Source organism: Talaromyces proteolyticus (genome assembly GCF_021365285.1).
Source record: "Talaromyces proteolyticus strain PMI_201 chromosome Unknown BGW36scaffold_2, whole genome shotgun sequence".
Taxonomy (NCBI): domain Eukaryota; kingdom Fungi; phylum Ascomycota; class Eurotiomycetes; order Eurotiales; family Trichocomaceae; genus Talaromyces; species Talaromyces proteolyticus.
Window position 1 is genome coordinate 3,036,703 of NW_025764278.1, and position 25,068 is coordinate 3,061,770.

The 25,068-nt window shown below is 47.2% G+C and overlaps 12 protein-coding genes across 12 annotated transcripts; 8 read left to right on the forward strand and 4 right to left on the reverse strand.

The window, feature by feature from the left end:
• Positions 1–183: 183 nt before the first annotated feature.
• BGW36DRAFT_288336 (mitochondrial distribution and morphology protein 34) lies at positions 184–1,884 on the forward strand (the record flags this gene model as incomplete). The annotated part of the gene is made up of 1 exon (XM_046210564.1): positions 184–1,884. The coding sequence occupies one exon, from the start codon at positions 184–186 to the stop codon at positions 1,882–1,884; it is 1,701 nt and encodes a 566-aa protein (XP_046077184.1).
• Positions 1,885–2,834: 950 nt separating this feature from the next.
• BGW36DRAFT_394304 (ubiE/COQ5 methyltransferase) lies at positions 2,835–3,680 on the forward strand (the record flags this gene model as incomplete). The annotated part of the gene is made up of 1 exon (XM_046217901.1): positions 2,835–3,680. One exon carries the CDS (start codon positions 2,835–2,837, stop codon positions 3,678–3,680), a length of 846 nt encoding a protein of 281 aa, XP_046077185.1.
• A 74-nt stretch (positions 3,681–3,754) lies between these two features.
• Positions 3,755–4,760, reverse strand: BGW36DRAFT_370778 (uncharacterized protein). Its single transcript, XM_046215282.1, has 5 exons — positions 4,455–4,760; positions 4,224–4,302; positions 4,098–4,158; positions 4,008–4,039; positions 3,755–3,941 (listed from the first exon to the last, which is right to left on the reverse strand). Exons 1-5 carry the CDS (start codon positions 4,670–4,672, stop codon positions 3,912–3,914), a joined length of 420 nt encoding a protein of 139 aa, XP_046077186.1. The 5' UTR covers positions 4,673–4,760; the 3' UTR covers positions 3,755–3,911.
• On the forward strand, positions 4,758–7,380 carry BGW36DRAFT_370787 (uncharacterized protein). Its single transcript, XM_046215283.1, has one exon. The coding sequence runs from the start codon at positions 4,835–4,837 to the stop codon at positions 7,304–7,306; it is 2,472 nt and encodes an 823-aa protein (XP_046077187.1). The 5' UTR covers positions 4,758–4,834; the 3' UTR covers positions 7,307–7,380.
• A 700-nt stretch (positions 7,381–8,080) lies between these two features.
• BGW36DRAFT_423691 (Nitroreductase-like protein) lies at positions 8,081–8,832 on the forward strand (the record flags this gene model as incomplete). Its single annotated transcript, XM_046219863.1, has 3 exons — positions 8,081–8,392; positions 8,457–8,571; positions 8,627–8,832. 3 exons carry the CDS (start codon positions 8,081–8,083, stop codon positions 8,830–8,832), a joined length of 633 nt encoding a protein of 210 aa, XP_046077188.1.
• Positions 8,833–12,627: 3,795 nt separating this feature from the next.
• On the forward strand, positions 12,628–14,569 carry BGW36DRAFT_394307 (putative C6 transcription factor; the record flags this gene model as incomplete). The annotated part of the gene is made up of 4 exons (XM_046217902.1): positions 12,628–12,653; positions 12,710–13,128; positions 13,180–14,078; positions 14,129–14,569. The coding sequence occupies 4 exons, from the start codon at positions 12,628–12,630 to the stop codon at positions 14,567–14,569; spliced, it is 1,785 nt and encodes a 594-aa protein (XP_046077189.1).
• Positions 14,570–14,610: 41 nt separating this feature from the next.
• On the reverse strand, positions 14,611–16,194 carry BGW36DRAFT_394308 (putative kynureninase; the record flags this gene model as incomplete). Its single annotated transcript, XM_046217903.1, has 4 exons — positions 14,611–15,026; positions 15,078–15,555; positions 15,613–15,950; positions 16,011–16,194. The coding sequence occupies 4 exons, from the start codon at positions 16,192–16,194 to the stop codon at positions 14,611–14,613; spliced, it is 1,416 nt and encodes a 471-aa protein (XP_046077190.1).
• A 403-nt stretch (positions 16,195–16,597) lies between these two features.
• On the forward strand, positions 16,598–18,181 carry BGW36DRAFT_335422 (Indoleamine 2,3-dioxygenase; the record flags this gene model as incomplete). Its single annotated transcript, XM_046212936.1, has 4 exons — positions 16,598–16,983; positions 17,056–17,667; positions 17,732–18,020; positions 18,075–18,181. The coding sequence occupies exons 1-4, from the start codon at positions 16,690–16,692 to the stop codon at positions 18,179–18,181; spliced, it is 1,302 nt and encodes a 433-aa protein (XP_046077191.1). The 5' UTR covers positions 16,598–16,689.
• Positions 18,182–18,475: 294 nt separating this feature from the next.
• BGW36DRAFT_287972 (uncharacterized protein) lies at positions 18,476–19,921 on the forward strand (the record flags this gene model as incomplete). The annotated part of the gene is made up of 3 exons (XM_046210543.1): positions 18,476–18,542; positions 18,642–19,497; positions 19,552–19,921. 3 exons carry the CDS (start codon positions 18,476–18,478, stop codon positions 19,919–19,921), a joined length of 1,293 nt encoding a protein of 430 aa, XP_046077192.1.
• Positions 19,922–20,233: 312 nt separating this feature from the next.
• On the reverse strand, positions 20,234–21,359 carry BGW36DRAFT_423696 (inositol-pentakisphosphate 2-kinase-domain-containing protein; the record flags this gene model as incomplete). The annotated part of the gene is made up of 2 exons (XM_046219864.1): positions 20,234–20,421; positions 20,504–21,359. 2 exons carry the CDS (start codon positions 21,357–21,359, stop codon positions 20,234–20,236), a joined length of 1,044 nt encoding a protein of 347 aa, XP_046077193.1.
• Positions 21,360–22,446: 1,087 nt separating this feature from the next.
• On the forward strand, positions 22,447–22,985 carry BGW36DRAFT_287663 (putative cell wall biogenesis protein Ecm15; the record flags this gene model as incomplete). The annotated part of the gene is made up of 4 exons (XM_046210523.1): positions 22,447–22,527; positions 22,589–22,694; positions 22,759–22,861; positions 22,919–22,985. The coding sequence occupies 4 exons, from the start codon at positions 22,447–22,449 to the stop codon at positions 22,983–22,985; spliced, it is 357 nt and encodes a 118-aa protein (XP_046077194.1).
• A 261-nt stretch (positions 22,986–23,246) lies between these two features.
• BGW36DRAFT_335428 (PLC-like phosphodiesterase) lies at positions 23,247–24,972 on the reverse strand (the record flags this gene model as incomplete). Its single annotated transcript, XM_046212937.1, has 3 exons — positions 24,301–24,972; positions 24,069–24,244; positions 23,247–24,010 (listed from the first exon to the last, which is right to left on the reverse strand). Exons 1-3 carry the CDS (start codon positions 24,495–24,497, stop codon positions 23,247–23,249), a joined length of 1,137 nt encoding a protein of 378 aa, XP_046077195.1. The 5' UTR covers positions 24,498–24,972.
• Positions 24,973–25,068: the final 96 nt, after the last annotated feature.

Below are 25,068 nucleotides of genomic sequence, written 5' to 3' on the forward strand. Positions count from 1 at the left end.
GGATCGCCGTTTTTCGCACGCGTCCGCCGTCAGCCCTCAAGCCTCCCAGCCGAGGCCTTCTTTTTCTTGCTCCTCCCCCATCAACAACCGCCTTGGAAGCCTCTGGTATCGCATTTACATCAAATTGCACCGGGTTGGAGGGGCCCTTTTCAACAGCCTCCTGCCAACAGTCGATGCCTCGAGATGGCGTTCAATTTCAACTGGTCGCCGTTGATGGCCGACGCGGGCTTTTACACCCGCGCTCAGGATTTGTTGACGGCCGCTCTGAATAAGTCGCCAAAGCCTCCGATCATTGTGGATGACATCAAGGTCACTGAGTTGAACCTGGGATCGATACCGCCGGATTTGGAAATTTTGGAGGTCGGGGATCTTGCAGAGGACCGGTTTCGCGGCATCTTTAAGATGTCATATGTGGGCGATGCTTTCTTGACCTTGAAAACGAGGGTTCAAGCCAACCCCATGAACACTCTCCTCATGACACGCCCTTCTTTCGCATCTCCAAAGCCGCTGGCTGCTGCTGCCGGTTTGACGATACCACTTCAGATCACGCTCTCTGAATTCCGACTATCCGGCTTCGTCGTTCTCGTTTTCTCGAAACAAAAAGGCATCACTGTTGTCTTTCGTAACGATCCCCTTGAGTCGTTAAAAGTGTCTTCTACATTCGATTCGATACCCTTCGTTCGCGACTACTTACAAAAAGCCATCGAGGGCCAGTTGAGGATATTGTTTATGGACGAGCTACCAGCAATCATTCACCGCTTATCCTTACGCTTGTGGGTACCGGAATATCGTGACAAAGAGGAAGCGCCAGCCAACACTTTGGAAAACCCAGCAGAACCTGGTCCTGGCCAGGATCCTCTAGCCAGCCCGCCCCAAGATCCAGTCGACGCTTTAGGAAACGCTCTTAACCCATCGGAGATTGCCTCGCTATCGCTGGACTCTGGCGTTGAGATCCATTCCTTATTCTCGCAAAAGAATCTACTTCGTCTAGCTGCGTTGACAGACTCGCAGCGCACGTTGTCCCTGTTCACTCCCTCTATTCGGGACGTCGTTTATAGAGCCTGGACCGCATCATCGGATTTAGGAGAGAGCAACACCCTAACATCTCCGATGAGCCCGGCACTGTCGAGAACTCAATCACATATCGGTTCCTTGCACTCGTTTGTTGATAATGCCAGTACAGTCTCATTGCAAAGCGGTGGGTCAAGCAACTTTAGCAGCTATGGCCTACATTTGAGATCCGGTCGACATTCAAAGTCTCAAACAAAGAAGCGTAAGAAGCGCGTGGTAGACCTACGCCGTCCGAAGACTACAGACGACGTTGAAAGTGTCAGCGGAGATAGTAGTTCTTGCTTTGAGACCACGACCAGTGCTCCGACGGTATTCTCATCTCCAGCGCATTTCTCTGAAGAAAAGAACGACGATCCAGTAACCCCACCACTCTCTCCTCAGAGCGACCTCCACCTCCCCACGGTCTATGAACGTCAAAGAATGGGGCAAGGTGAACGGACCTTAACTCAACGCTCAAGACCCCTTGCATCTGCACCAGAAACTGGAGAAACATCCTCAAGCATGGATCTTCACCCATTTGTCGATGCTTTTCCGGATCCAGATGCAACACCTCGAAACACTGTCCGACTTCCTTCTAATGCAGGCCGGACCAATAACAAATCTCCTGAACGACGCCTACCCAGCTCTGCAATTCAATATACCGAGATACCTCCTAGAGGTATTATAGAGCAAGCCTGGGTCAACAAAATGGCTGGTGAATTGGCACGCAGAATGCACGACGAGAAGATTGGTTCTTTGAAACCTGACCAGTTTCCCGATTACTGGGAAAACCATGGTCGCGAAGAACTTCCTCCTCCAGCTTATGGCCATTAATTATTTCATTTGTCACCGTATAAATATTTCTTCTCACACCTTGTCATGCATTAATTTCTCCTAGTCACGCTGCGCCGGGTTGCAGAATCACGACCGTCACGACCACATTTTCGTTTTCTGGAAAGCGACTTTACATTTTTAATTGACATTTAAATTTGATTATTTAGCACATTGTTGTATTACTACGAAAAGCGGTTTATCGAGGGATTTGGTGTTAACTTTTTCTTCGTTGTCTTTTACTCTTTGAATGATACCATTGGCGGTCCTGGGAATTCTGTTACACCGGCATTTTGTTTTGATTTTTGTTTGTGTTTTCTAGACTTGGAGAAGCTGTCTTTTTGTCGTTTCAATCAATCTGCGGTCTGCATTCGTTGCGTTTCTGGTTTAGTTTGGTTTTTCTACCAACACTCCCCTCTAACCTGGTTGGATTTGAGCTATCATATCGTCTTATCAGACTCATCTTTCCTTTGTGGTGTATATAAAGCATCTATTTTGACAGCGATTGACCAATACATTCGGCATTTCATTCTGAACGCGACTCCGTTGCAACCAGTTAAAGAAATGACATATGTATCATCGATGTGACATCTCTATCCCGGAATTAATTGCGAGCCTCAATCAATGTCGTCACCTGCGGCTGTGGAGTTCCGACGGCCCAGCGGCGGGGAAGCTACACCAATCATATCACTTTGACTATAACAGTAACAATGCATTTACATCCAATTCAATCGTCAAACAATCGGAATCTAGTTATATCTTTCCATAAACACCATTTCTACCCGTCACGGGTGTTTTCTGTCCTGAAACCGTCTTTCTACGTATCCGATTATCTAAGATCGTCCATATTGTTTAACATCCACTCGTCTTAGATTCTAGGTGCCACATTGAAGAATAAGCCAGTTACATAGGATCGACCACCCTTACATCAATTGATACAAAAGACAAGCAAAATGTCAACTGTCATTCCCAATTCCAAGGCGGCATCCACCAGCAGCAGCTCCGTCTACGCCTCTAACCATGACGCCGCCACACTCCGCACACACGAATGGCGCACCGTGGCCAACTCCGCGGCCTATCTAATTCCCTACCTGAAGCCCGACATGAAGATACTCGACGTGGGCTGCGGGCCTGGCAGTATCACCATCGACCTCGCCCGCTACGTACCAGACGGCTACGTGATCGGAGTGGAATACGCCAGCAAACCGCTCACCGCGGCGCGCCTTCTCGCTGAGAAAAAGCAAGTTACCAATGTCCAGTTCGCCGTCGCAGATGCCCTGGATCTCAAGGAGTATGCCGATAACACGTTCGATGTTGTGCATGCGCACCAGGTGCTGCAACATGTGCCGGATCCGGTCAGGGCGTTGAGGGAGATGAGGAGGGTGGTGAGGCCTGGTGGACTTCTTGCATTGCGGGAATCGGCGACGATGGGTTGGTACCCTAGGCTCAAAGGGTTGGATCAGTGGTATGATATTTATCGAAAGGTGGGCAAGGGGCTCGGCGGGAACCCGGATCCAGGGTCGTACATTCATGTATGGGCACAGGAGGCTGGGTTTGGGAGGGAGGACATCACTTGTTCTGCGGGCACGTGGTGTTTTAGTGCGCCCGATGAAAGGAAGTGGTGGAGTGATATCTGGGCTGAGAGGGTTCTGGCGGCGAGCTATGTTGAGAAGGCGGAGCAAGGTGGTTATTGTACGAGAGAGGATCTGTCGAGGATAGCTAGCACATGGAAGGCATGGGGGGAAGATAAAGATGGCTGGTTTACCATCACTCATGGGGAGATAATTTGTCGAAAGTAAGGTCCTTATTTAGCGTAGAGTATGACTCTAAGAGAGATAGTTGAAGGTTGGAGTTTATATGAACAAAGGAAACGATTGATGACTTGAAGTTCTATTTTATATACACCGTCGACAACCACATTTCTTTTTTTCTTGGTTTTCCTTATCCTGTCGATAATAGTACACTAATGTATGTATTGTTGACGGAGCATCTCAGACCAAAGTAGATATCATGAAGACATGGCGATCAATCTACTCGCTTCCGAAGAAAGTCTTCTTTCCCTATTTAAAAAAAATTAGCATTTGATTATGACGCCGTTGGGAATGCTGAATTTAGAGGAAGCTTACAAGAACTAGGCGGATCATGGCGTATGTGGTAACTATGCATGGTCAGCGAACGTGCTTTTGAAGTAGTCGTTTCCATCAGCTGCGACGTACTGAAAGTAGTACCCCAGAGAGAGATGTAGTAGGGGTACAGAAGGGCGCCAGAGCGGCTAGTCTATAGAGAGATTCTCGTCAGAATACCAAATTCCACTTGCTCGCTCCAACCGTTGTCGAACTCACCTTCCACCACTGACGCTGGCCGTCGTGCTGCTGGAACAGACGCTGGTAATACGGGACGCGGTTTTCGCGGTAAACGAAACTAGTCGGAGGGAAGTAAATGTCAGCCTGGGGTTGCCATTTTCTCGATGTGTATCCATGTCACAGGTCTCCGCCATGTCGACGGTTCGCACTCAGAAAAAGGTCGCGACGCATTGTGGGGGAATGGTGAAATGCAATGGCCATAAAACTCACCCAGCGAGGCGTGGGATGGTGCGAGAAACCATTTTGGCGAGCTTCAGCAAGAAACACTGGAGTTGTGGAGGGGAGATGAGAGGGCAATGGCAGAAAGCAAGAGAGCAGTGGTGGTGACGCCGGTGTCTGCTGAGGTTCGACGGCCGGCAATGTCTCGGCCCGCCAGTCACGCTCCTTCCTGCCTGAGGCTGCAGCCGTCTTCCGCCGGGTTTGTCCATGCCGTCACGTGTAAGACTGCAAACTGTGCAAACGCCGTGATTGGCAGATAATTATTCAACGGAGCTTGAGCTGCTGCTTTGCTTTCAGCGCTATGCGTGGCCGTGACCTGTGAGAATGTTCAGCTATTGCATAAATCGCTTGTTCGCCTCAACTTGCATCTGATGCGCCCAGCTTTGCTGCGGCTCCTAAAGCGGCCGTCAGCTCTTGCACTCCTGAGCGAGCTGAGCTCATCGTCGGCGAAACTTGAACAGCTTAATTGCATCGGGGAATGCGCTAGATGCCAGCTTCCTCAAAAAAATGCACGACAGCTACGATCTTACAGCTCTCCTACGAATCGAACGTCGACGTCACAAAGGCTCCATATTCATGAAATCACCAGCATTGATACTAAAACACTCTCGCGGATTTCCTCAACAGAACTGCAAAGAGAATCGTCGTTATTGCTTGACGCGAGTAAATTGGAATACGAGTCAGACGTCGGCCATCCGGGAAACATTGGGACTCGGCTTGTGGATGATTCAAATCGACGTCTAGACTATGACCTATGGAAAGAACTTCTTCGTTATCGGAAGCGTCACTACGGAGATTCAGGTGTTATCGATATATGGAAAGGTATTTCTTACCGGGCCGACAAAGTACAGTTGCCTGTTGAGGGGCGAATAGCAGATTATATTTGGCAGAACTTTGTCAACGTGGGTCTGAAAAACAACCAATTCTTGGACGAATTAGTAGACTATGCCGAGAAGGTCTGGTCTCGAACTGGACAACCCTGGAGCAGGTTCTATCAGGCCATTGTTGGTGGTTTTTTAGAACAGGGAATGCCAGTTCAAGCTGTTGCCTGGCACCGCAAGCTGCAAGCCTTTCATTTGCGTTCCGCAAATGACATCGCACTGGTCATAGATCAAGCTATGACATGCAATCCTGTGGAACCACCGGATTGGGATCTTTTCTCGGCAGATGCCATCAAATTGGGATTTCGCCCGGGATTGAGAGCATTTGGAGAGATTTGCCTTGCGACAACAGACCATAGGATCTATGATGTTGTGATTTCTTTTTTGTTGGAGCAAGGTTACCCTTTGGACGCCTTGTACATGCATGAATTCCTAGTGGAGAGAAAGGATCTGCCTTCTGATGCTACTTTAATGAGAACGCTATCAGTTTTTGCTAAGAAAGAAAGGGACACGTTCTCTAGAAAAGTGAGGCATAGAATCCGGAAAATCAAGACTAACCTCGATACTCTGCAAGATGAATTTGCTATGTCTAAGAAGGCCGTCGATTTAAATCTTACAACAGGCCACGAAAGGAACTCAGAGCAGGATGATGGGAACTCCTGGATCAAAGAGAGGGCATTCAAAGACGAGTTTGGGGCGCGTCTCTTCGCAACCAAAGCTTTGACCGTTGACACCATAACAAATGGTCTACAAATGTTTGGTGTCCAAGCAATTGGGCCGCTTTCACTCAAGGAGATGGCTCTTAGAGCAAAAGGACCGAAAGACATTTTGGAAAAGATGAAGGCGCTGCGTGATGCAGGTGTTACTATACGCGATTGCGCATTTACAAGAGTTCTTGAGAAACTCGCAATGGATAATAAAGACATTGTCCTGGAAGACCTTCTTCGCAGCGATCAACACCCGGATGTTTTTGAAGACGTGGCTCTACAAGAACACTTTTTGTGCTCATATCTGATGGCCCGAGATTGGCGACTATACAACCTGACCAAAGCGATTCTCAACGATGTAGCCAAGGACAACTTGGACAACATCCAATTCCGCGTCTCTATAACAGCCAGTGAGTGGTCAGCAGCTGCAGATATTGCAGGCAAAATATTGCTTGACGGAAATGCACTCTCGGAGGAGAGTATAAACTACATGTTCAACAATCTACTCAGCCCTCGACGTAGCGGCAAACATCCAGCATATAAGATAGATCCCCAGGTCGACGAAATGGCTTTTGCGATACGAATATTGAAAATGGCTTTGAAACTGCAATCTGATTTCAATCCTTCTTACTGGGTCGAACTGCTCTTGCGTCTAGGTAAGAACAGACACGATCAATGGGACAAAATCCATCATCTGTGCGTATGGCTCGCGCGGCATTATGCGGTGCAAGATTCGCCATTTCTTCAAAGCCTGTCAAGATCAAAGGGGGTTGATGCCGAGACTCTTCTAGCTAAGCACCGGACTGAATCACGGCTGATATTCAATCCGCGTCTACAAATGGCCCTCATCGCATGGGGCTTCAAGTTGGAACTGTGGCACCTGGAACACGAGATGCCCGATAATCAAGGCGGGCAGGTGATTCGCTGGATGCGAGGACTACTCCTGCTGCGAGAGCTCGAGCAAATGGGGATTACGATATATCCAAGCTTTGTACGGCGAGGGTGTCGCGAACGTCTTCAAGTTCTGTTTGGTGCAGCCGGACTCTCAAACCGACCATGGAATCGATCTATTCGACAACGCAATCCGTTCACGCTCTCTCATGTGCTTGAAGACATGCTCAAAGTGTGGCCATCTCTACTTACAGAGGAGGAAAAGGCCGATGTGTATAATAATTTCATCGATCGCCCTCTTCTTGGGCGGACGGTTCGGAGAATGGAAGAGCAGCTGGACTGGCTTCAGCAGCCCTATTCGTGATTCGCACAGTTTCTATGTATATTACGTCATATTACTATATATAAATTTATACGCTACGCTTCTTGAGACAGGTATTACCGAATAATAATCTCATAAAACTGTAGTTGATAACGTGATTGAATGTTAACTAACTATGGATGCGGAATGAAAAATCACGGAAATAATGCCACGGCTATATCCGGCGGCCGAGACGCGATTAGTTAAGAAAAAATTAAAAATAAAATAAGGTACGACGGAATTATCTTCGAATCGGAAGGCCGAAGATTAACTAATGCTTATCGATCCACGTTTGACCACTCATTACGCACCTTTGATTTCTAATAAATCCAGGAACAGTTCCGCATCCCATCTGTGCCTGCCCGTTGTCTCTTGTAACAATCCTACATTTCCCGTGCTTTCAGGCTATTTTACTGGCTTTCGTCATCCAGCTTGCATAATCTGCAATATCTGCTCGCTTTAAAAGCACTTCAATTCGTTGTTGACCGCCCCGCTCTGCATTGATATCGATTCTAATTTTGCGCGACACCATCCAAGATGTCTTTGAGCTCCACTCTCGGCGCTTTTCGATCCTCTTCTAAAACCCTTTCATCCATAGTAAACCCTGCTCAACGCTTACAAAGTGGGACGAGGTCTGTCTCCCACTTTTCAAGAAGCGGGACTATATCTACTTCTGTCCTCCCCGCTGCCTCTGCAAGACTTGTACATCCCACCAAGGCTTCTCGTCAACCATATTCGAGATCTTTCAGCAGACCATTCTCTTCTTCATCCGTCAATATGTCTCCTTCTACACAGACTCTTATTGAGATAGCTAAGGCTCGCCGCAGCTTTTATCATCTGGGCAAGAATGCCCCCGTGCCGGATTCCGAGGTCGTGGATCTTGTGAAGCAAGCTATTCTGAACATTCCTAGCTCTTTCAACACTCAATCTACCCGTATTGTCGTTGCCCTGCATGGTGACCACGACAAGGTCTGGGATATCGCCGTCGATGCTTTGAAGGGTCTCGTTGCTACCGGCGCGGTTCCTCAGGATGTTTTCGACACTCAAACCAAGCCCAAGCTTGATGCTTTCAAGGCTGCATATGGAACTGTATGTCTAAAAGTCTTGTTATGAAGTAAGTTAATTTTAGAGCAAATGCCTGACAGTTTCGCAGATCCTCTTTTACGAAGACCCTGCTCACGTCAAGCCATTTGCGGAGAAGTTTCCTGCCTTTGGAGACAAGTTTGCTCCGTGGGCTGAGCATTCCAACGCCATGCACCAATGGTTCCGTAAGTTAACATGTTCCCTAACCCCAGAAAGGTCTGCAGCTCACGATATGCACAGTCTGGGCTGGCCTGGAAACCCTAGGTTTTGGAGCCAACCTGCAGCATTACAACCCCCTCATCGACGCCGAGCTCTCCAAGACCTTCGCTGTTCCCAGCGAGTGGGAATTGAAGGCCCAGCTTGTTTTTGGCTCCATTGAATCTCCTGCAGCTGAGAAGCAGTTCAAACCTGTTGACGAACGCGTCAAGATTTTTGGCGCCAAGTAAGTGACAAATCGTTTTGTGGAGTTGGTCTTGATGTTTTTATGCATTGCGATATCATACATATGTAGCTTTCAGTTTAGATTAGATCCCAATTTATATGATATGAGTTAATCTTTCATTTGTTAGACCGGTTACTGTACGTAACGTATCAAAAGGGGAGTGGCACGAAGCTTCAGGGAGTAAATCGGCTCGTGTGTCGGTCCTTTAAGTCATCATCGAATGAACTATTTATTAACCCGAATATTCCTAGTACATAGTATTGGACAAAGATATTTTATGTCCGAGGCACTCGGTCAACCCCTCTTTTTCCCTACTCAAAAATTCAATCATGTTGAATGTTATTAATTCATCTATATGACATCTAGATGCATAATCCCTAAAACTACCCTAGCATCCAAGCTGAAGGTACATGCTATGATTTCGAGTAGTTGCACCAGTATCAATTGATATATCATTTCATCTCATGATCTGGATTGAGGGTACTAAAAAAGATCATGATGTTAAATACTGATACGAATTCAATTTCTTCGGTTTCTCGGATACTCATTGAAATAATAAAAAGATCAACCGGTCGCTATCAAAGAAATGTTCCCATATTCGCCATTATCGACATCCATTCGGCCCAATGTGAAATTATAAATAACAATGAAAAAAGTATCGCCACCCCGCGTAGAGACTTGTAAAAGACGTCCAGATGCATCTAAGTCAGTTAGTAATCGTGCACCGGCGTATATCAAGCACATTACTAACCTCTAATTCAAAAACGAAGTATTTCTAATCCCTCTCCCTTCTAGCCGATATCCCCTGCCCGGCATATCTCCCCGGCGCAAAGTTATATTCCGAGTCAAGGTTGCTTTTAGCTTTCATGAGTGGAGCCCATTCTGCACATTTGTTGTTGAAGCGGTTTCTGATCTTGCTTAAGAATGAGCTCGATGATGAAGGCTTGTGTAGAGATAGTTCCGAGCTTGTTGAAGAGACCCGTCCAGTCGATGGTGTATTTGTTGCCATTAGAATTGGATGCGTCTGAGACGTCGAATTCTTTTTTCAGATGTCGAGATACCAGTTGACGGAATTGTCAAAAATATCAAATATCAAATATCAATTGATCTCAAAGTTAAAACGCCGTGTTGGGGTCAGAATTGATAGAGGTTATTAAAAATTTATTTGGCTTGGTGGCTTACAACAAAAATGGTCCATATGGCTTTATTTATAGCGACGAGTAAATTTGGTTTGATAAACACCACCCGTATGAGTTTGATGCTAAATGACGTGCAAAAACGGATTTTTCTCGGCTTCCACAGTTAAAAGCACGGAATATCGGGATTCATCTTAGACGCTGTTTCGCCACGTTGAGCGCGCATTGATTGGTCGGGATTGGGTGCGAGGTGTGTCATTGGACGCGAGATTCTTCCTATTTGGGAAATGAACTTGCAACCTTTCCTATTCGAGACGGACAGATTCTTTTCGTATGAAATGGTGGGTGAGGTATCTCATAGATTGGAAGAATTATTTATAGTATTTCCTGATATGTTGGCCCTAATATGTTATGCTATTATTTTCTCGGTGTTCATTCCAGGCCTTTGTATTGGGCAGCCTCTTCCTATAATATATCCCGTGCAGCTAAAATGAACTAGGATCTATACGCAACTTTTGATCTGCTTTAATAAGACTCATTGATTTGTTAGTTAGTACTTCCATCTTGGATGTAGGCCAGAGTCCGAGTTCACTCCGAGCCCGAAGTTTACGAGCAACTGAAAATGCGATCTCGAGTGACTCATTTTCAATTGCATTTAGGACCAAGAAGTAAGCTACCGAGCTGCCCTCACAGTATTCACTAGGGATTCACACAAATATGATTCTATGCGCATTACTCGGAGCACTAAACAGATGTATTGAAACAATATCCCATCTAATAAAGGTTACATTTCAACTAGAACTCTTTTCGCAGCCCATTAAACCAACTAGTCGAGTTTGGTGCTCAGGCGTGGGCCCAAATCTCCGAAGCAGATGCGTCCTAATATACTCACCGAAGCTGACTACTACACGAGCCCAGATTCAGTGTCATGCCCAAGATCCGTGAAGCGGTAGCTATTAGTATTCGAAGCTCTCCAATGCAGCGAGATTGATAACGAGTGAAAAGCTTTAATTGTTGAATTGACCGTGATGACAATTGCCTAGGCCATCCTAGCCGGAGAGAAGCTGATTTGCCAAATTCAACTTTGTTGTTATTAAAATTACTGTTAACTCTGTGACGGTGATCGCACATGTAGAAATTAATACTGGTGTCTCCGTAATTGGAGGCCGTGCTATCTTCTCTGTTGAGCCCGAGCGGTGGAGAAAGCTGCATTATCTGTTATACTAGGCTATTCTGTAGCGATCGATAACTGTGTTGTTGGTAAAGTCGTTGAGGGACTCAGGTGGATGTTGAGGTCAAAGTAGTGGTGGTAGTTGATGTGTTTGTGGTAGTTGGCGGTGATGGCGGTGGTGGAGGATGGTTCATGAAACCCACACACTACATTAGACATGGCTTCCCCAACAACTGGACGACATCTACCCCATTGTAAGGAAAGAGCGTGACCGCATTGGAGTAGTATTGTTATTGATTTGAGTATATTTCGCTTTTATTAGCTTGTATGTTAATGGTGAACAGATCTTCTTGTAAGATTGGAGACGATAAGATATAGAAGGGGATAGAAAAGTGAAAGATAGTCATATATCATGACTGATGTCATTTCGTGTATGTATTTGATGAACGAGTTAATTTTATTAACAAGTCAACAATTTGCCAGATTTAGATTGACGGCATTTAACAGGTTTCGATTTTCTGAGCTGAATTTCATTATTATACGAATTTATATTCCTAGATTCCTGTGAAGGTATTATAAGCCCCTGGCTTTTGGCGTGGAGCTGGAAAAGGTATAGCAGCGCTCTCAGTAGCAACGGGACTACGACGAGTGCTGGGATTGTAAAGCCAAGGTGGACTTTTGCCAGCGTGGTCACTATGGCTATATTGATGTCTATCTAGATTGATATACATACTATTTGTTGCAGCTTAAGAATCATTACCACTTTCCCTTTACTTTATTCTCGCACTTTTCGCGATTGCAGATTGTAGGACACTAATCCTAACAAGTCGATGAGATATCGACTTGGACATGTAGATTACAATATTTTTCCTCTTCTTCTCTCAAGCTTAAGATTTTCTCGTCAGTGTCTAATATCAATTATCCCAAATCCTCCTAGTGTTCTAACAGGCCTGTTTATTAAATAAAAAGAACAATTATTATGAAAACTGACGTTGTTACAAGGGACGACGCCCCACCCGGCTCGTTCCGTGCTGGGCCGGGTTGAACTTTCCTTCTTCACACCACCACATCAATTGATGAATGACAGGCCACATTGATATACCCCGAATTTGGTAGCTATGGGCTAGCTAAAATGTCATCTAGCGGACGCCGGAAGCGTGTTCAATTGGCTTGCGAGCCATGCAGGTAATGCTACTCTTCCGCGGACCCAATCGTCTACAATCTAAACCGAAACTAGACGTAAGAAGACAAGATGTCCTGGTGAGCAGCCAGTATGCTCCTACTGTGCCCGACTCCGCCAAACCTGCACCTATTTATCAGATCGGCGCCGCTCGTGGAGAGAATCGGGCTCTCCTGCTGTGGACGCACGATCCGAGATCTCATCTGACAGCCATAGGCCGGGTGTAGTGCGTATCGTCCACCTTGTCACCATTAGGAGGGTGTGGCTAATTTCATGGTGTAGGAGCATCGGCTAGGAAATTTAGAAGCCCAAATGACTGAGGTCCTGCGAAGTATTGGGTAGGTATTCGGATCGTCCAAACGGCCTAGTCTTTATAGTTCTAATTAACCTGCAGACAACATGAACCGCGTCAAACCAACCATGTGAACTCGCCATTACGGCAAAGCGGACTCACTTCTACGGCTACACGTAAGATCTCCTACGATCAGACTCTTATCCCTTCTTGGGATAGGGTGCTTGACATTGCGCGTAGTTACTTGGTCTATTGCGACTGCCAACCTCTACCATTATTCCACCGCCAAACATTTCTCAGGACGCTTGACGAACGGGATCCTGAAATTATTTATTCTATCTTAGCTTTGGCCCTAAGATACTTTTCGAATCCTCCATTAAACGACTTCGATGATATCCCAACCGCAGCTGCTTCGTATACGGAAGCCGCCAGAGGGCTTGTCACTAGACGGGTGCTGGGAGGTCCAGTGGAGATCTCGACGCTTCAGAGCCTTTGCTTGCTGAGCATTATCGAGTTTACCAGTATGATTGAACCTAATCCATTTCCGCACAAAGTATTTCTAACAAATTTAGATGGAAATATTCATCAAGCAACAATACACAGTGGTCTCGCTTTAGACCTTGCTAGATGTGCCAACCTGGCGCTAGACCCTGTATCAATACAAGATGATGTCGCCAAAGAAGAACGCCGACGTTGCTTTTGGAGCATTTGTCTGTTACGTCGACTTCACGGTGAAGAGGTTCACATTCTCGATTTCACCAGTCAAGACTGCCTTCCTAGGTATCCCAAGAGCACAGGGGAAGCGCCTAACATCGACGGCCTTGACCCGTCTGGTATTGAAGCTCGAATAGTACGCAGAATGAAGGATGAAGGAATTGTCTCGTATGTACTTTTACTTAGTGAGACATTTTCTAGGACAGCTGCATACGTCAAGCGTCGTGGGAAGCCAAATAACTTCCCGCCTTGGTCTCCGGAATCAGAGTACTCGAAAATAATAGCTCTTCAAATGGACGGAGAGACCCGTATGCCTTACACACATCGCTTTAAGTATGCTAATCTTGATGAACGGACCCTCGAGGATCTCCAATCGAACCGGGATTACTGGGGACCATGGTTTCTTAATCAATTCATGTACCACACGATTCTCTGTCTCCTTAATCATCCTCTTTTGCTATCACTGGTTCTGCGGAATCATAAAAGTGTGATTCCAGAAATTTTCCTTCAACACTCATCTGACATGCTAGCCTCTCACACTACCTGGATCCTCCACTTTGTGCGGTATTTCGCGGAGAAGGGGTTTAAAGTGTCCGATCCGTTTTTGGGGTATTGTGTGGCCGTTGTTGCAACTATTGAACTTCAGCTCAGTTTCACAGAAGACGCTGCTATTCGGAAAAACAAGCAGGAGCGTTTCAAAACCTGTACAAATTTTGTGCGTGACTTGGGGAAGGAGTGGCCTCATATGGCGAAGATGGTACATTTATTCCTTTCTCTCAATTGTTTCTACTGCTAATAAGATTGTAGGCAGAAAAGCTAGAAGCTCTTAACGGGGCAGTAGAAGCATCATACGTTCCCTATGCCCAGGCGCAAAATAAGACCCTTCTGATTGATTTATCTCGATTTTGGGAAATACTTGATTATTCTTCAAGCGTCTCAGATACAACAAACAGCCTTTTCGGACCCTCGCTTTACCTGGGGAGTACTACAAGAGTTCCTGAAGTATCCAACACATCCCCTCTTCCTCAACCCACGAGGATTGGTTCATCTCATAGTACACCACGTCAAACACCTCGCAATTCCAACTTCATGGCCCAGAATGTCAGCCAGAACATGGATACAGGGTTATTAACAACCCCAGTGGATCCTTACGACGATCAATTTTCTATGCTTGCAGAAAACTTCTTTACGCAAGGGCAAGACTTTATTCGTAACCCAGAAGACTGGTTTTCTACTGGAAATTTATAATTGTTTTTAATTTCTTCATACTCAGACTATCCATAATTTTACTAATCCTGGACCGCCGCTTTCAGCTCGTTCACAAATTCCCAAACTTCAGTAAAAGTATTATATAACGGTGCAGGCGCTGCACGGACGACGTCCGGTTGTCTCTTATCACAGATGATACCGGCATCTTCCAACCGTTGAGAAACCCGGTCAAGAAGCCCAGGTTTGAGAAGCAGACTTAGCTGTGCCCCTCGGGAATTAGGATCTGATGGTGTGATGATGCGATATTGCCGCGATTCTTCGGTAGTCCCGGCCAGCAATAAATGCTCGAGATATGCTGTGATGCGGAGCGACTTGGCTCTTATTTGCTGAATCGAAGTGTCATTGAAGACCGACAATGCAGAGCATAACGAAGCCAAATCCACAGCTGACGGATTTGACACCTGAAATCCTCCGGCGCCGGGAATAGGTTTAAACTCTGGATTTATATTAACCCATAATTCTCTTTAGATACTTAAAATCAACTCACTGTTATCCATCTTGAACCTCACTGATCGATCTCCGCCATACCAACCACTCAGACGGTTTCGATACACTGGCTTATCTTCTCCTTGACTGTAGTCGACAGCACCGTGACGGTCATGAACGAACAAGCCACCAATTGCTCCCGGCCCTGCATTTCCATACTTATACGTGCACCAGACAGCAAAATCGACATTCCAGTCGTGCAGCTTCACTTCAACATTTCCATAAGCATGAGCGAGATCCCAGCCTACCACTAGACCACGGGACTGGGCGTAGGCTGTGATTGTCGGAATGTCAAAGAACTGGCCACTGTAATACTGAATCCCGGGAAGCAAAAGCATTGCAGCCTCGGAAGCGTGCTCGTCAATAATCGATAGAATCTTTTCCGTCGAAATGACATATTCGCCCTCGTCCGGACTGATCAGAACCATCGACTCGTCCGGGTTCCCACCATGCCATTTAATCTGGGATTCAATAGCATACTATACAAACTGTCAGCGTTGATTTAACCGGCTCGCAATGGACTACAATCCCCGTACATGATCACTCGGAAAGGCCTTCCAATCTAGCAGAATCTTGTGTTTGGTCTGGGTAGGAGTATAAAAACTGGCCAGCAAAAGATGCAGATTCGAGGTCAAGGTTCCCATAGCAGCAACCTCTTCCGGGGCTGCGCCGACAATCTTGGACATGTCTTCAGCAGCCTGCTCGGCCAGTAACTGCCATTGCTTCAATGGCGAGTCTTCCAAGTCCCTGAAATGTCCGCAAACACCGATTGATGACCAGGTATCGAGATGGGCCTCGAGATACTTTGCTGTAGCGCGGGGCTGTAGACCAAGTGAGTTTCCGCAGAAATAAATACACTGGTCTTGCGAAAGGCCTGTTTCGATGGTTATTAACAGATACATGTATCATTCTACGTATTCTTGTTTGAACATACCCGGCTTCGCTAGTTTCGTAGTTTTCAGGTTCGACTTCGATGGAATAATGAACTTATCTCGAAAAGAGCGCAGTGGATCGGCGCTATCAAGCGACTCTGCATATTCTCGACTTAATGCATTACTAGGGAACTTTGAAATCTCCTTTTGTTCTTCGAATAGAGGTACTGTCAATGCCGGCGCCATGTTCGATATGATGTATATTTCTGCACGTTATTACTAGAACTGCACAGGTGCACTGAACGTATATTCACAGAAGAATCTAAAGCATGTCAATGGACTAGCTCACACCTTTATCAATGTCTGACAGTCCTCTCCCCACCATGACATTCCCGTATCCGCTTCCGCTTCCGCTCCCGTGTCTTATCAACCGCGTGTATATCCGTGTTTTGCCGCTTCAAACCCTCATTCCATTTCGAAAGAACTTATGTATGACGAATAAGATGGTTTGTATAACTTTGTTTGTTGGGTCAAGGATACGGAAGTGGCCTGGTAAGTTTCATATTACCGGATGTGTACGATTGCACTTATATAGACTTCATATTCTATCGTCAATCATTTCTTGACTTGGACCAAACAAGCTGTAAATCATTAATTTTCACGATCTACCAAATCAAAAGGCAGTTGGAGCCATATTTTGTATTCTTTTCTTTATTTGTTTATTCTTCATTATAAGACAAGATGCTGGAGTCGCCAACCATCCCTCTCGACCAGTTTAGTGTCTCCCTTCATAATGGATTCCTACCTACAGAACCACCGTTACAACACCTTCCAGATCCTTACTATGCCCCATGGGAATCAGTTATGGCTGATCTCCCAGATCTCATAAGCACGGGCTACATTCGACGTGAAGTGTTGCGCCTGCCAGTTCTCTCCACGGATAAACTCTACCGCGAGGCCGAATGGCAACGAGCATATCTCATCCTTGCGTTCCTGACGCATGCATACATTTGGGGCGGGAAACGACCCGAGGATGTTAGTATCAAAACAAACCCAGCCCTATATCAAGGCCCTTGTAACTCATACTAACTGTCGACTCGATAATAGAGGCTCCCGCCATCTATCGCATGCCCCATTCTCGAGGTCTCCACTCATCTGGAATTACCGCCCTGTGCCACATATGCGGCTTTGAACCTGTGGAATTTCGCCACTGTTTCCGAGACAGATGCCGATCTCACAAATCCGGACAACCTCGCTCTCATCAACTCACTTACCGGCACGGACGATGAACGATGGTTCCTCGTGATATCCGTGGCAATGGAAGCGTGCGGCGCAAAGACGATTCCTCTGGTCTTAAACGGCATTAATGCGGTGGAAATTGGTGATAATGATTTGCTCGTACGTGTTCTCAACGAAATGACAGCTTGTATAGAAGAGCTGGGTTGTATATTGGAACGGATGTATGAAAGGAATAGACCGGCAGTGTTTTACCATCAGATCCGCCCATTGCTGGCGGGATCGAAAAATATGACAGCCGCGGGTCTGCCAAACGGTGTCTTTTATGATATCGGGGACGGAAAGGGGGACTGGCATCAATATAGTGGAGGAAGCAATGCGCAGAGCTCACTGATTCAGTTGTTTGATATTGCGTTCGGTATCGAGCATCTTGCTAGTGGGGAGGTAGGACATAAAGAAGCTGGGCATAGAGCATTCATGCAGGTATGTCGGAACCTGCCTCCCGAAATTCGTATATTGATTTGACGTTAATGCCGGTGCTGTGCAGGAAATGAGAAATTATATGCCCGGCCCACACCGCCGGTTCCTCGAATATATTGGCACTGTTGCCAATATACGGCAATATGCGATGAGCCTCCCCGCATCGTCCGATGTGAGACAGACGTACAATACGGCCGTGATGAAACTCGGTGGGTTCCGCGATAAACACATTCAAATAGTCACCAGGTATATCATCATGCAGGCAAGGAAATCTCAGTCGTCGCCGAGCGACAGGAGTGTGTCCGGTACACAGCGACTCAACCTGGCTTCTGCTACATCGGCTTGCATGGATAGCAGTCCGAATTCGTCTCCAAAGACAGCTTCTGCAGCTTTTAAGCCCGAGTCCACAGAGAAGAAAGAAGCGCAGGTCTTTTACGGGACCGGAGGCACTGCATTGATACCCTTCCTGAAGGCGACGAGAGATGAGACCAAGGCTGCAGCTCGATTTGTAGATTGATTAGCAGGAGTATTGAAGATAGTGATCAGTTAATATAAAGTAACCGCATAACTATCATGTCGGACATTGATGATAATGAAGGGATGTTCCTCACGGTTCTAGCGGCCTTCTAGAAAGACCAACGCGTAATGACTTAACCAATAACGGAAGCAAAGAGCAAGCTTCGTGCACGGGCCTGCCGTGGTCTCCTCCGTGCAGTCTCTCTCTCGCTTGGCCTCTTCTCCTTCTCCCCAGCCGAACACCACGTTGCGACAACCTGCCATTGTTGGTAGCAAACTTCCCTTTGTATTCGCAATGGCTGGTGTTTTCAATAACTTGTTTGGCGGCGCTGCCCCCTCTGGCGCCGCCCCAGGCGATGATGGTAAGTCGGGTTTTCCATCCGCAACAACCAACAAAGAGCCCATTGACCGAGCAAGCGAATGGGGGATCAATTGACTAACTTGCCAATCATGTATTACAGATTTCGCTGATTTTGCCGGCGCTCCTGATCCGTCTCCTGCCCCCTTGACTGCTGCTGGATCTGCTCCGGCTGCTTCTGTCACCGACGCCTCGAATGTCCCTTTTACCAAGTGGTATCGCGTGTGGGAGAGAACAAGTCCGAGTGATTTTTGGCAGGAGGCATTTATCCTGCCATTCCTCCTTTTCATCTTCACATACCACTTTTGGGGCACGCGCAAGAACAGGAGCAAGGCCAAGGCATGGGCAGTCGCACACGCCCCCCTGCTCCAGAGCGAATTTGCGGTTGTTGGTTTCGGGGGTATCGCTCAGAGTGAATCATCGGAGCTTGTCGAACCCGAGAAGTTACTCAAGGAGAAGACTGCGCAGGACTTCCAGTCCTATGCTACTGGTCGCCAGAATGTCGCTTTCCTGGACGTCACCATCAAGCTCATCAAGCGCTATAACCCAATCATTTTCATTATGGACTACGTCTTGGGACTCTTTTTCGAAAGTTTCCCACCGCCGGTCGAGCGAGTCGAGTCTACTCTGTACACCTTCGATGGCAAGGAGAAAGATCTTGTTCCCGCACCCGCTGGCGACGCTTCTTCGATCAAGGTCCCCAATTCCACTTACGACGGATTCATCTGGGCTGTTGTTCACAAGAATGCCATGCGCCGACTTCGCGTGGACCGATATGACGTCTCCATGACCTTTACCAAGGACAATGCCAAGCTCCCCGATTGGGCTACTGTGATGACCGAGAGCGCCGAGATCACCGATCTCCTCCTGACGCCAGCCCTAATCAAGGCTATTGAGGAAGCTGGAGATGCGCTTGAGTATCTGATAATTTCGGACCAGCCCATTGACAGGCCATTGAAGTAAGCATCTCCAACTACAAGACACATACTATCGAAAACTAACAAGAGCATCAGAATCGAGGATACCGCCCCTAAAAAGCGCATCCAGCTTTCCCTACGCCTGCCGTCCAACGGATACGATTCCACTCTTCCCCTCTACAACCTTTTCCTCCGTCTCCCAGACACCCTCGTGGCATTGGCCCACTGGCGGCCGGAGATCAGCCGCAAACTCCGCAACGCTCGCGAAGAAGAAACCCGCAAACTGCGCAAAATCGACGAAGAGGAAAAAGCCGAAGAGCGGAAGATTACGGCTGAGAAGATCAAGAAAGAAGAACGCGAACGCGTGTTGCGCGGCATGACTGCCGAAGAGCAGAGGAAGTACCTGGAGAGGGAGAAGGAGAAGGAGCAGCGGAAAATGTTGAAGAAGAGTACTCGACGGGGTTAGACTTTTTCTCTCCTTCCTTTCAGTGCTTTACTTTTTAAATTTCTAACCGTACGAGTTTGGGGGGGTTTCGGTGCTTTCTTTCGAGGAATATGTCTTGATACTATGTAATCAAAAGGAGGATAAGTCTGTATTAAACACTAGCTTCATATTTCCGAAATGGTCCAACGAAGAGCATTATCATTACGGATCAGATAGAATCTGTACGCACATATTATCCATTAATAATACGTCGTTTCCCACAATCCAACGCCGGACAGGATATAAATAACTTCAACACAAAAAGAAAGCTATCGACTTGTGTAATGCCGTGGCTCACATCCGTATTCGACTCAATGCACATTCGCCGCTTGTTTGAACCTGGCTCGGGTTCTCTCCCATATACCATCCTTCTAGAATAAGCCGATTCTCGATGCTCCGCCAGTAGCTCGCTTTACCACTCGCTGCTGTTTTGAGATCAAGGTCGCCGAGACGGAGTTCAATTGGGCCGTCTTCGGGGGGATCTACGTCTCGGTTAGTTCATGCATTAAATTAGGAGTAGGGAGGTTACTTTGATATAAACCGTGCAATCTCGTAGTGTCATACCGAGTGACATCTCTCTTGAATGTACCGGTGGACCGCGAAGGCCCACATCATTGTGTGCCTGCTGCAACGAGACAAGGTTCAGCAGCGTCGGATGACGGCAAAGTGCCTTTGCAATGCGGATCTGGTCTGAGCGACCTTTAAATATTCGCGTTACGCGCTGGATGTCTTCTATCTTTTCTGATATCAAGTCTAACGGACAGAATGATCTGGACAGTTCTAATAGCTGTGGTGGTTGTGCTGGTTTTCCACCATCAGTGTTTGAGTTTTTCATATCACGTAATGCGCATGTACGACATCTCCTCGCACCGGCTGGTGCTGAAGGGGATTGGACAAGCCATTTTGGTTTCAATTCGGCAACGACTGTGGCCGCTGGGTCGGCGAAGTTGGTCATATCGGTGATGAGCATGCCGAAGGGCTCATTTGGGGCGAGGTAAACACCATGGCGTTTCGTTGGGCGTTTCCCAGTTCTTTCGCTAGCTCGTAGCTGCTCATTACAGCGCGCAGTCAGGTCTGGTGGTAGCCTGACAAGAATCTGGTCAACCAACTCTTCAGGCCGGAACAAATGTCGGATTTTGGTATTGAAGTTGTTGGCTGTGTCCCGGTAGGGGAAGCCAAATTGAACGTCCTTCCTCAATCGCACAAGATTCCTACGAAAGAGTCGAGCTTCTAACGAATCTTCGATTTCTGTTGGCGGTGGCGTTATATCACCGTAGTATTCGATCTCTGATGGTGGCACGTTGAATATTGGTGGGAGGGCAATGCGGTAGACAATATTTGCACCGCCTTCAGCAAGATACTGCAACTGAATGTCATTCGGCAGATCGAGACCGTAGCCTGAGGTCATTGGTAAAACCATGACAGTGAGGTGGGCTACAAAAGTCGATGGAGGTAAAACAACCCACCATCTGCACCTGCACAAAGAATCTCCCAAAACTTTATCTTTGAATTAAAAAGAAGAAATTCAATGCACCGATTCGACAGGTTGAATAACTTGATAAGCGCTTTTCCCCAACAAATAGAGCGGATGCAGGTCAAGGTGATTGCGGATAGTTAGTAGCACTGAGACACCACAGCATCAAATACATCAAATACAAAAGTAAACAGCACAAAAACCTCCCAACAGATCACAGAGAAGAAGGAAACGAGGGCAAAAAAGAAGGGCTTGTAACTGGTTAATGCAGAACCATCAACTTCGGGCGTAGACGAATCCTTTGATCAATCACCAACTCGAGGCGGATCAAATGTCTGTGACCAGTCACATCGCCTAATGCCGGTCTTGGTCAACGTCGACCATGCAACTAACCGCACATGCAGCCAACCAGGACAGAGCGATGCTGTCAAAGTGCTTTCGAAATCGCAACCCCTGGCCTGCTAGTACAGCAGATCTATGCGGGGCTGATCTGACTGGTCAGAAAAGACAAGGCGGGATGTGCAGGACAGGAAGACAGCCAGCCTCAGCAGGCAATTTATAGAGAAGACTTTGCGGAACCAGGCGAGACTGCACGGTCAGACAGACCAATGGAGCGATGGCGAGAGAGGTCAGAAGCACCAATCAGCTGATCTAAGTAAGGCCAGGCAAGCAAAGAGGACTGATTAGTTGTTGTGTATGTGTACGAGCAGGGCGTGCCGTAAATCAGAGACCACAAAGCAAAGACTATGGACGCGCTGCTGTATGATTAAATAATAAATATTGTTGAAGAAACTTAGAAAGTCGTACGGGGATGGAGTAAACGGTAAGCGGTTCCAAGGTTGGACAGCGGAGATACAGTCAGTCCCTAGTAACTACGTACTGCCCCGCTTGCATCATCGCGGAATATAGACAGACAACCACTTCGCATATTCACATTGCTATCCACAACCTCTCACACACCTCATTGTTAAGCGGGAAAGACCATGCACAGATTCTCGTCCTGACTGCTATTAACACAAATCTAGCCAAGACCATGTCATCCTCAACAAGCGACATCTCCCTCTCCAACATCCCCACTCCGGAGCATTGCACTGCAGACTTCTGCTTAATTCCTGTACGCCGCCGTAATCCCATCATACTGAAACCAGCTTCTGTTAACGCTAGCCGCTACACAGATTGGAACAGGCTCAGCGTCTGTCTCCGCGCAAATCGCCGATGTGCAGAGATTGGTTGAGAGGTCGGGTCTGAAATACGTGATGCATTCGGCCGGGACAACATTAGGTATGCTGAGGCCTCTTGAGGTTGTACATTGATCGGGCTTTGCTAATTAGTCGTCGTACTGTAGAAGGACCGTGGGAAAAGGTGCACAAAGTCATCGGGCAGGCTCATACGATTCTACACCAGCAAGGCGTTGTGCGCATTCAGTCTGATATCCGTAGTGGGTCGAGGTGGGTTTCAATTCATGTCAATTTGTTGCACGATACTGATGCACTTCCGGTTTATAGGACTGACAAGATCCAATCTTTCGAGGATAAAGTAGCTGCGGTCAATAAGTTATTGGGTAAGGAGTAGTGGTGAGGGCTGACTGGATGAATTACGGAGGCATTCAAAAATTCTGTATGATTTGCAGCCCATCTATTTAAATAAGTCGTTACCAATCATTAAATTGCCGACCTTTATCAAAAATTCCACGCAAATCCGACAAACGCCAACGCAATGCAGAACGAAGAAGCAAAGAACACAAACGCTTCGGACGTGTTAGACGGAGAGGAACCGGTCGATGAACCAGTTGATGAACCAGTTGATGAATCAGTTGATGAACCAGTGGAAGTGCTAGATGGAGATGCCGCCGCCGAAGATGGTGACCCAGTCGCCGCCGACCCAGATCCAGTTGCCTAAGCTCGGGTTAGCGCCGGTCTTTGCCTCGTTTACGAGATCGGTCAAGCCCACGAAGGTTCCACCGCTGGTGGTAGTTCCTGAGGTGTCCGCCGAATTGGTATTGGGGACAGCTGTGCGGCCAGTTGCATCGGTGACATTGTTCAACTTATCCACAACATCGATAGCAGGGCCCTTATCGAAGAAATCAACCAGGATAAAAGTTGGTTGTCGGTTGGAGTATGCGCTCTTGCAGGTATCGGCTGCAGTCAGTAGATTGCCAGTCCCGTTCTGTCCGTTGGTCGTTGAAATGGCACCCACGTCTGGGATCTCAATTCCTCCAATTCCGATCTCCTGGTCAAGAAAATGATTCATGAAGGGTAGTCGGTGGGAAGAAAGTGCAGCCGCAGTGTTCCCTTGTACATCGCTCGGGCGATCGGGCTTGCATGAGAAGTTCGAGGCCGATGTGACGTCGTAGGGGTTCTCCCAAATATATGTAAACTCATCCATAAGATACGTAGCCCCGGTGTTGTCCGACAAGGAAGCGATAAAAGTCATAAGCCTGGTACCGGAACTGATCAGTTCCTGTAGCGTGGGCCATGTGGCAACAGCACCTGTCGATGAGGGCGTATAAGCATAAGAGGTGATGTTTGCAGCTTTGAAAACAGTGTTGAGGTCCGAGGCGGATGCATCATCCGAGTTCACCAGCAGAACAGTCACCACTGAGACGCATATTAGTTAGACTTCTTTGTCATAGCTGTGAAAGGTCTGGCATATTACCCTCATTAGGATTATTATCAAGCCAGGTTTTGATCTCGGACAGCCAAGATTCCAATGTCCCAGCGTCAAGGTAATCGCAACCTGAATGGCAGAGGTGCCACTCATTATTATTCTTGTGTACTTGACCCGTCACCAACCGTACGCCTGCGGATAGCTGGACTGTGGTATTGTAGTATCTTGTCAAGTCAGCGAACTGCAAGGGTAGATTAGGCGGCAGACTAGTGGCACTCACTGGTTTCCAAATGTTGAATAATCCGTGGTTGAGTCTCTCACGAAGGGGCTGTCGTGAGCTCCTAGGTGAGTAATCTGGCCATATGTTTTACTGCACAGGCTAGGAGAGTTGTTGCAGGCGGTTGTACTTCGCTGCGCAACCTCTAATGAAGCTAGCGCGGTAGGCAGTAGAAACGGAAGAAATTTTAATACATGCATGTTGAAAGACAGACGGGAAACTAGAGATCAGGTCTGAAATGGTTATTGTGCCTCACAGCTAAGTTGGCATCTGATACAATCGCCAGACCTTCTCTTATCGAGTGAATATCAAAAACAAACACAGCGACAACGATAGAATCGCAAGTCAGCCGTATGTTGAGTGCGTAGAAGGTGGACAGCAAAACGAGCGGCGCTTGATGGCGGTGAGAGGGAATGGAGTGTCAGGTAAATAAATAAAAGAAGAATACGATGTCAAAGAGTGTGACAGTTGTTGTTGTGACGATAATCAAACATGCCCGCCGAATGGTCGATCACTGTGCACGGCCCCGTGTCTCACATTCTGATACGGCCGGGTCTGCGTCCGTTTTCAATGCAATAATTTCAGCCAGGACCAATATGGTCCCCATTCTAGACTCTGGTTGACAGAAAAATGCTAAGAATAGGGCTGGTGGCGTCGTAAGCTGGCTTGTCAAAGTAGTAGGTAAACGCGCAGCCTCCCCACAAGCCGCCAGCTGCGCCTTGTCGCTAGTGCTGGCTCTATTTACTGACAGGTGATGACTCCACTGACTTC

Coding starts and splice junctions, on each gene's coding strand:
- BGW36DRAFT_370778 (XM_046215282.1), bottom strand. CDS start 4,672: ATGGACAAACCCGGCGGAAGACGGCTGCAGCCTCAGGCAGGAAGGAGC. Junction 4,159..4,223: donor GCCAGCGTCAGTGGTGGAAG/GTGAGTTCGACA, acceptor ATCTCTCTATAG/ACTAGCCGCTCTGGCGCCCT. Junction 4,040..4,097: donor TCTCTGGGGTACTACTTTCA/GTACGTCGCAGC, acceptor GACCATGCATAG/TTACCACATACGCCATGATC.
- BGW36DRAFT_370787 (XM_046215283.1), top strand. CDS start 4,835: ATGCGCCCAGCTTTGCTGCGGCTCCTAAAGCGGCCGTCAGCTCTTGCA.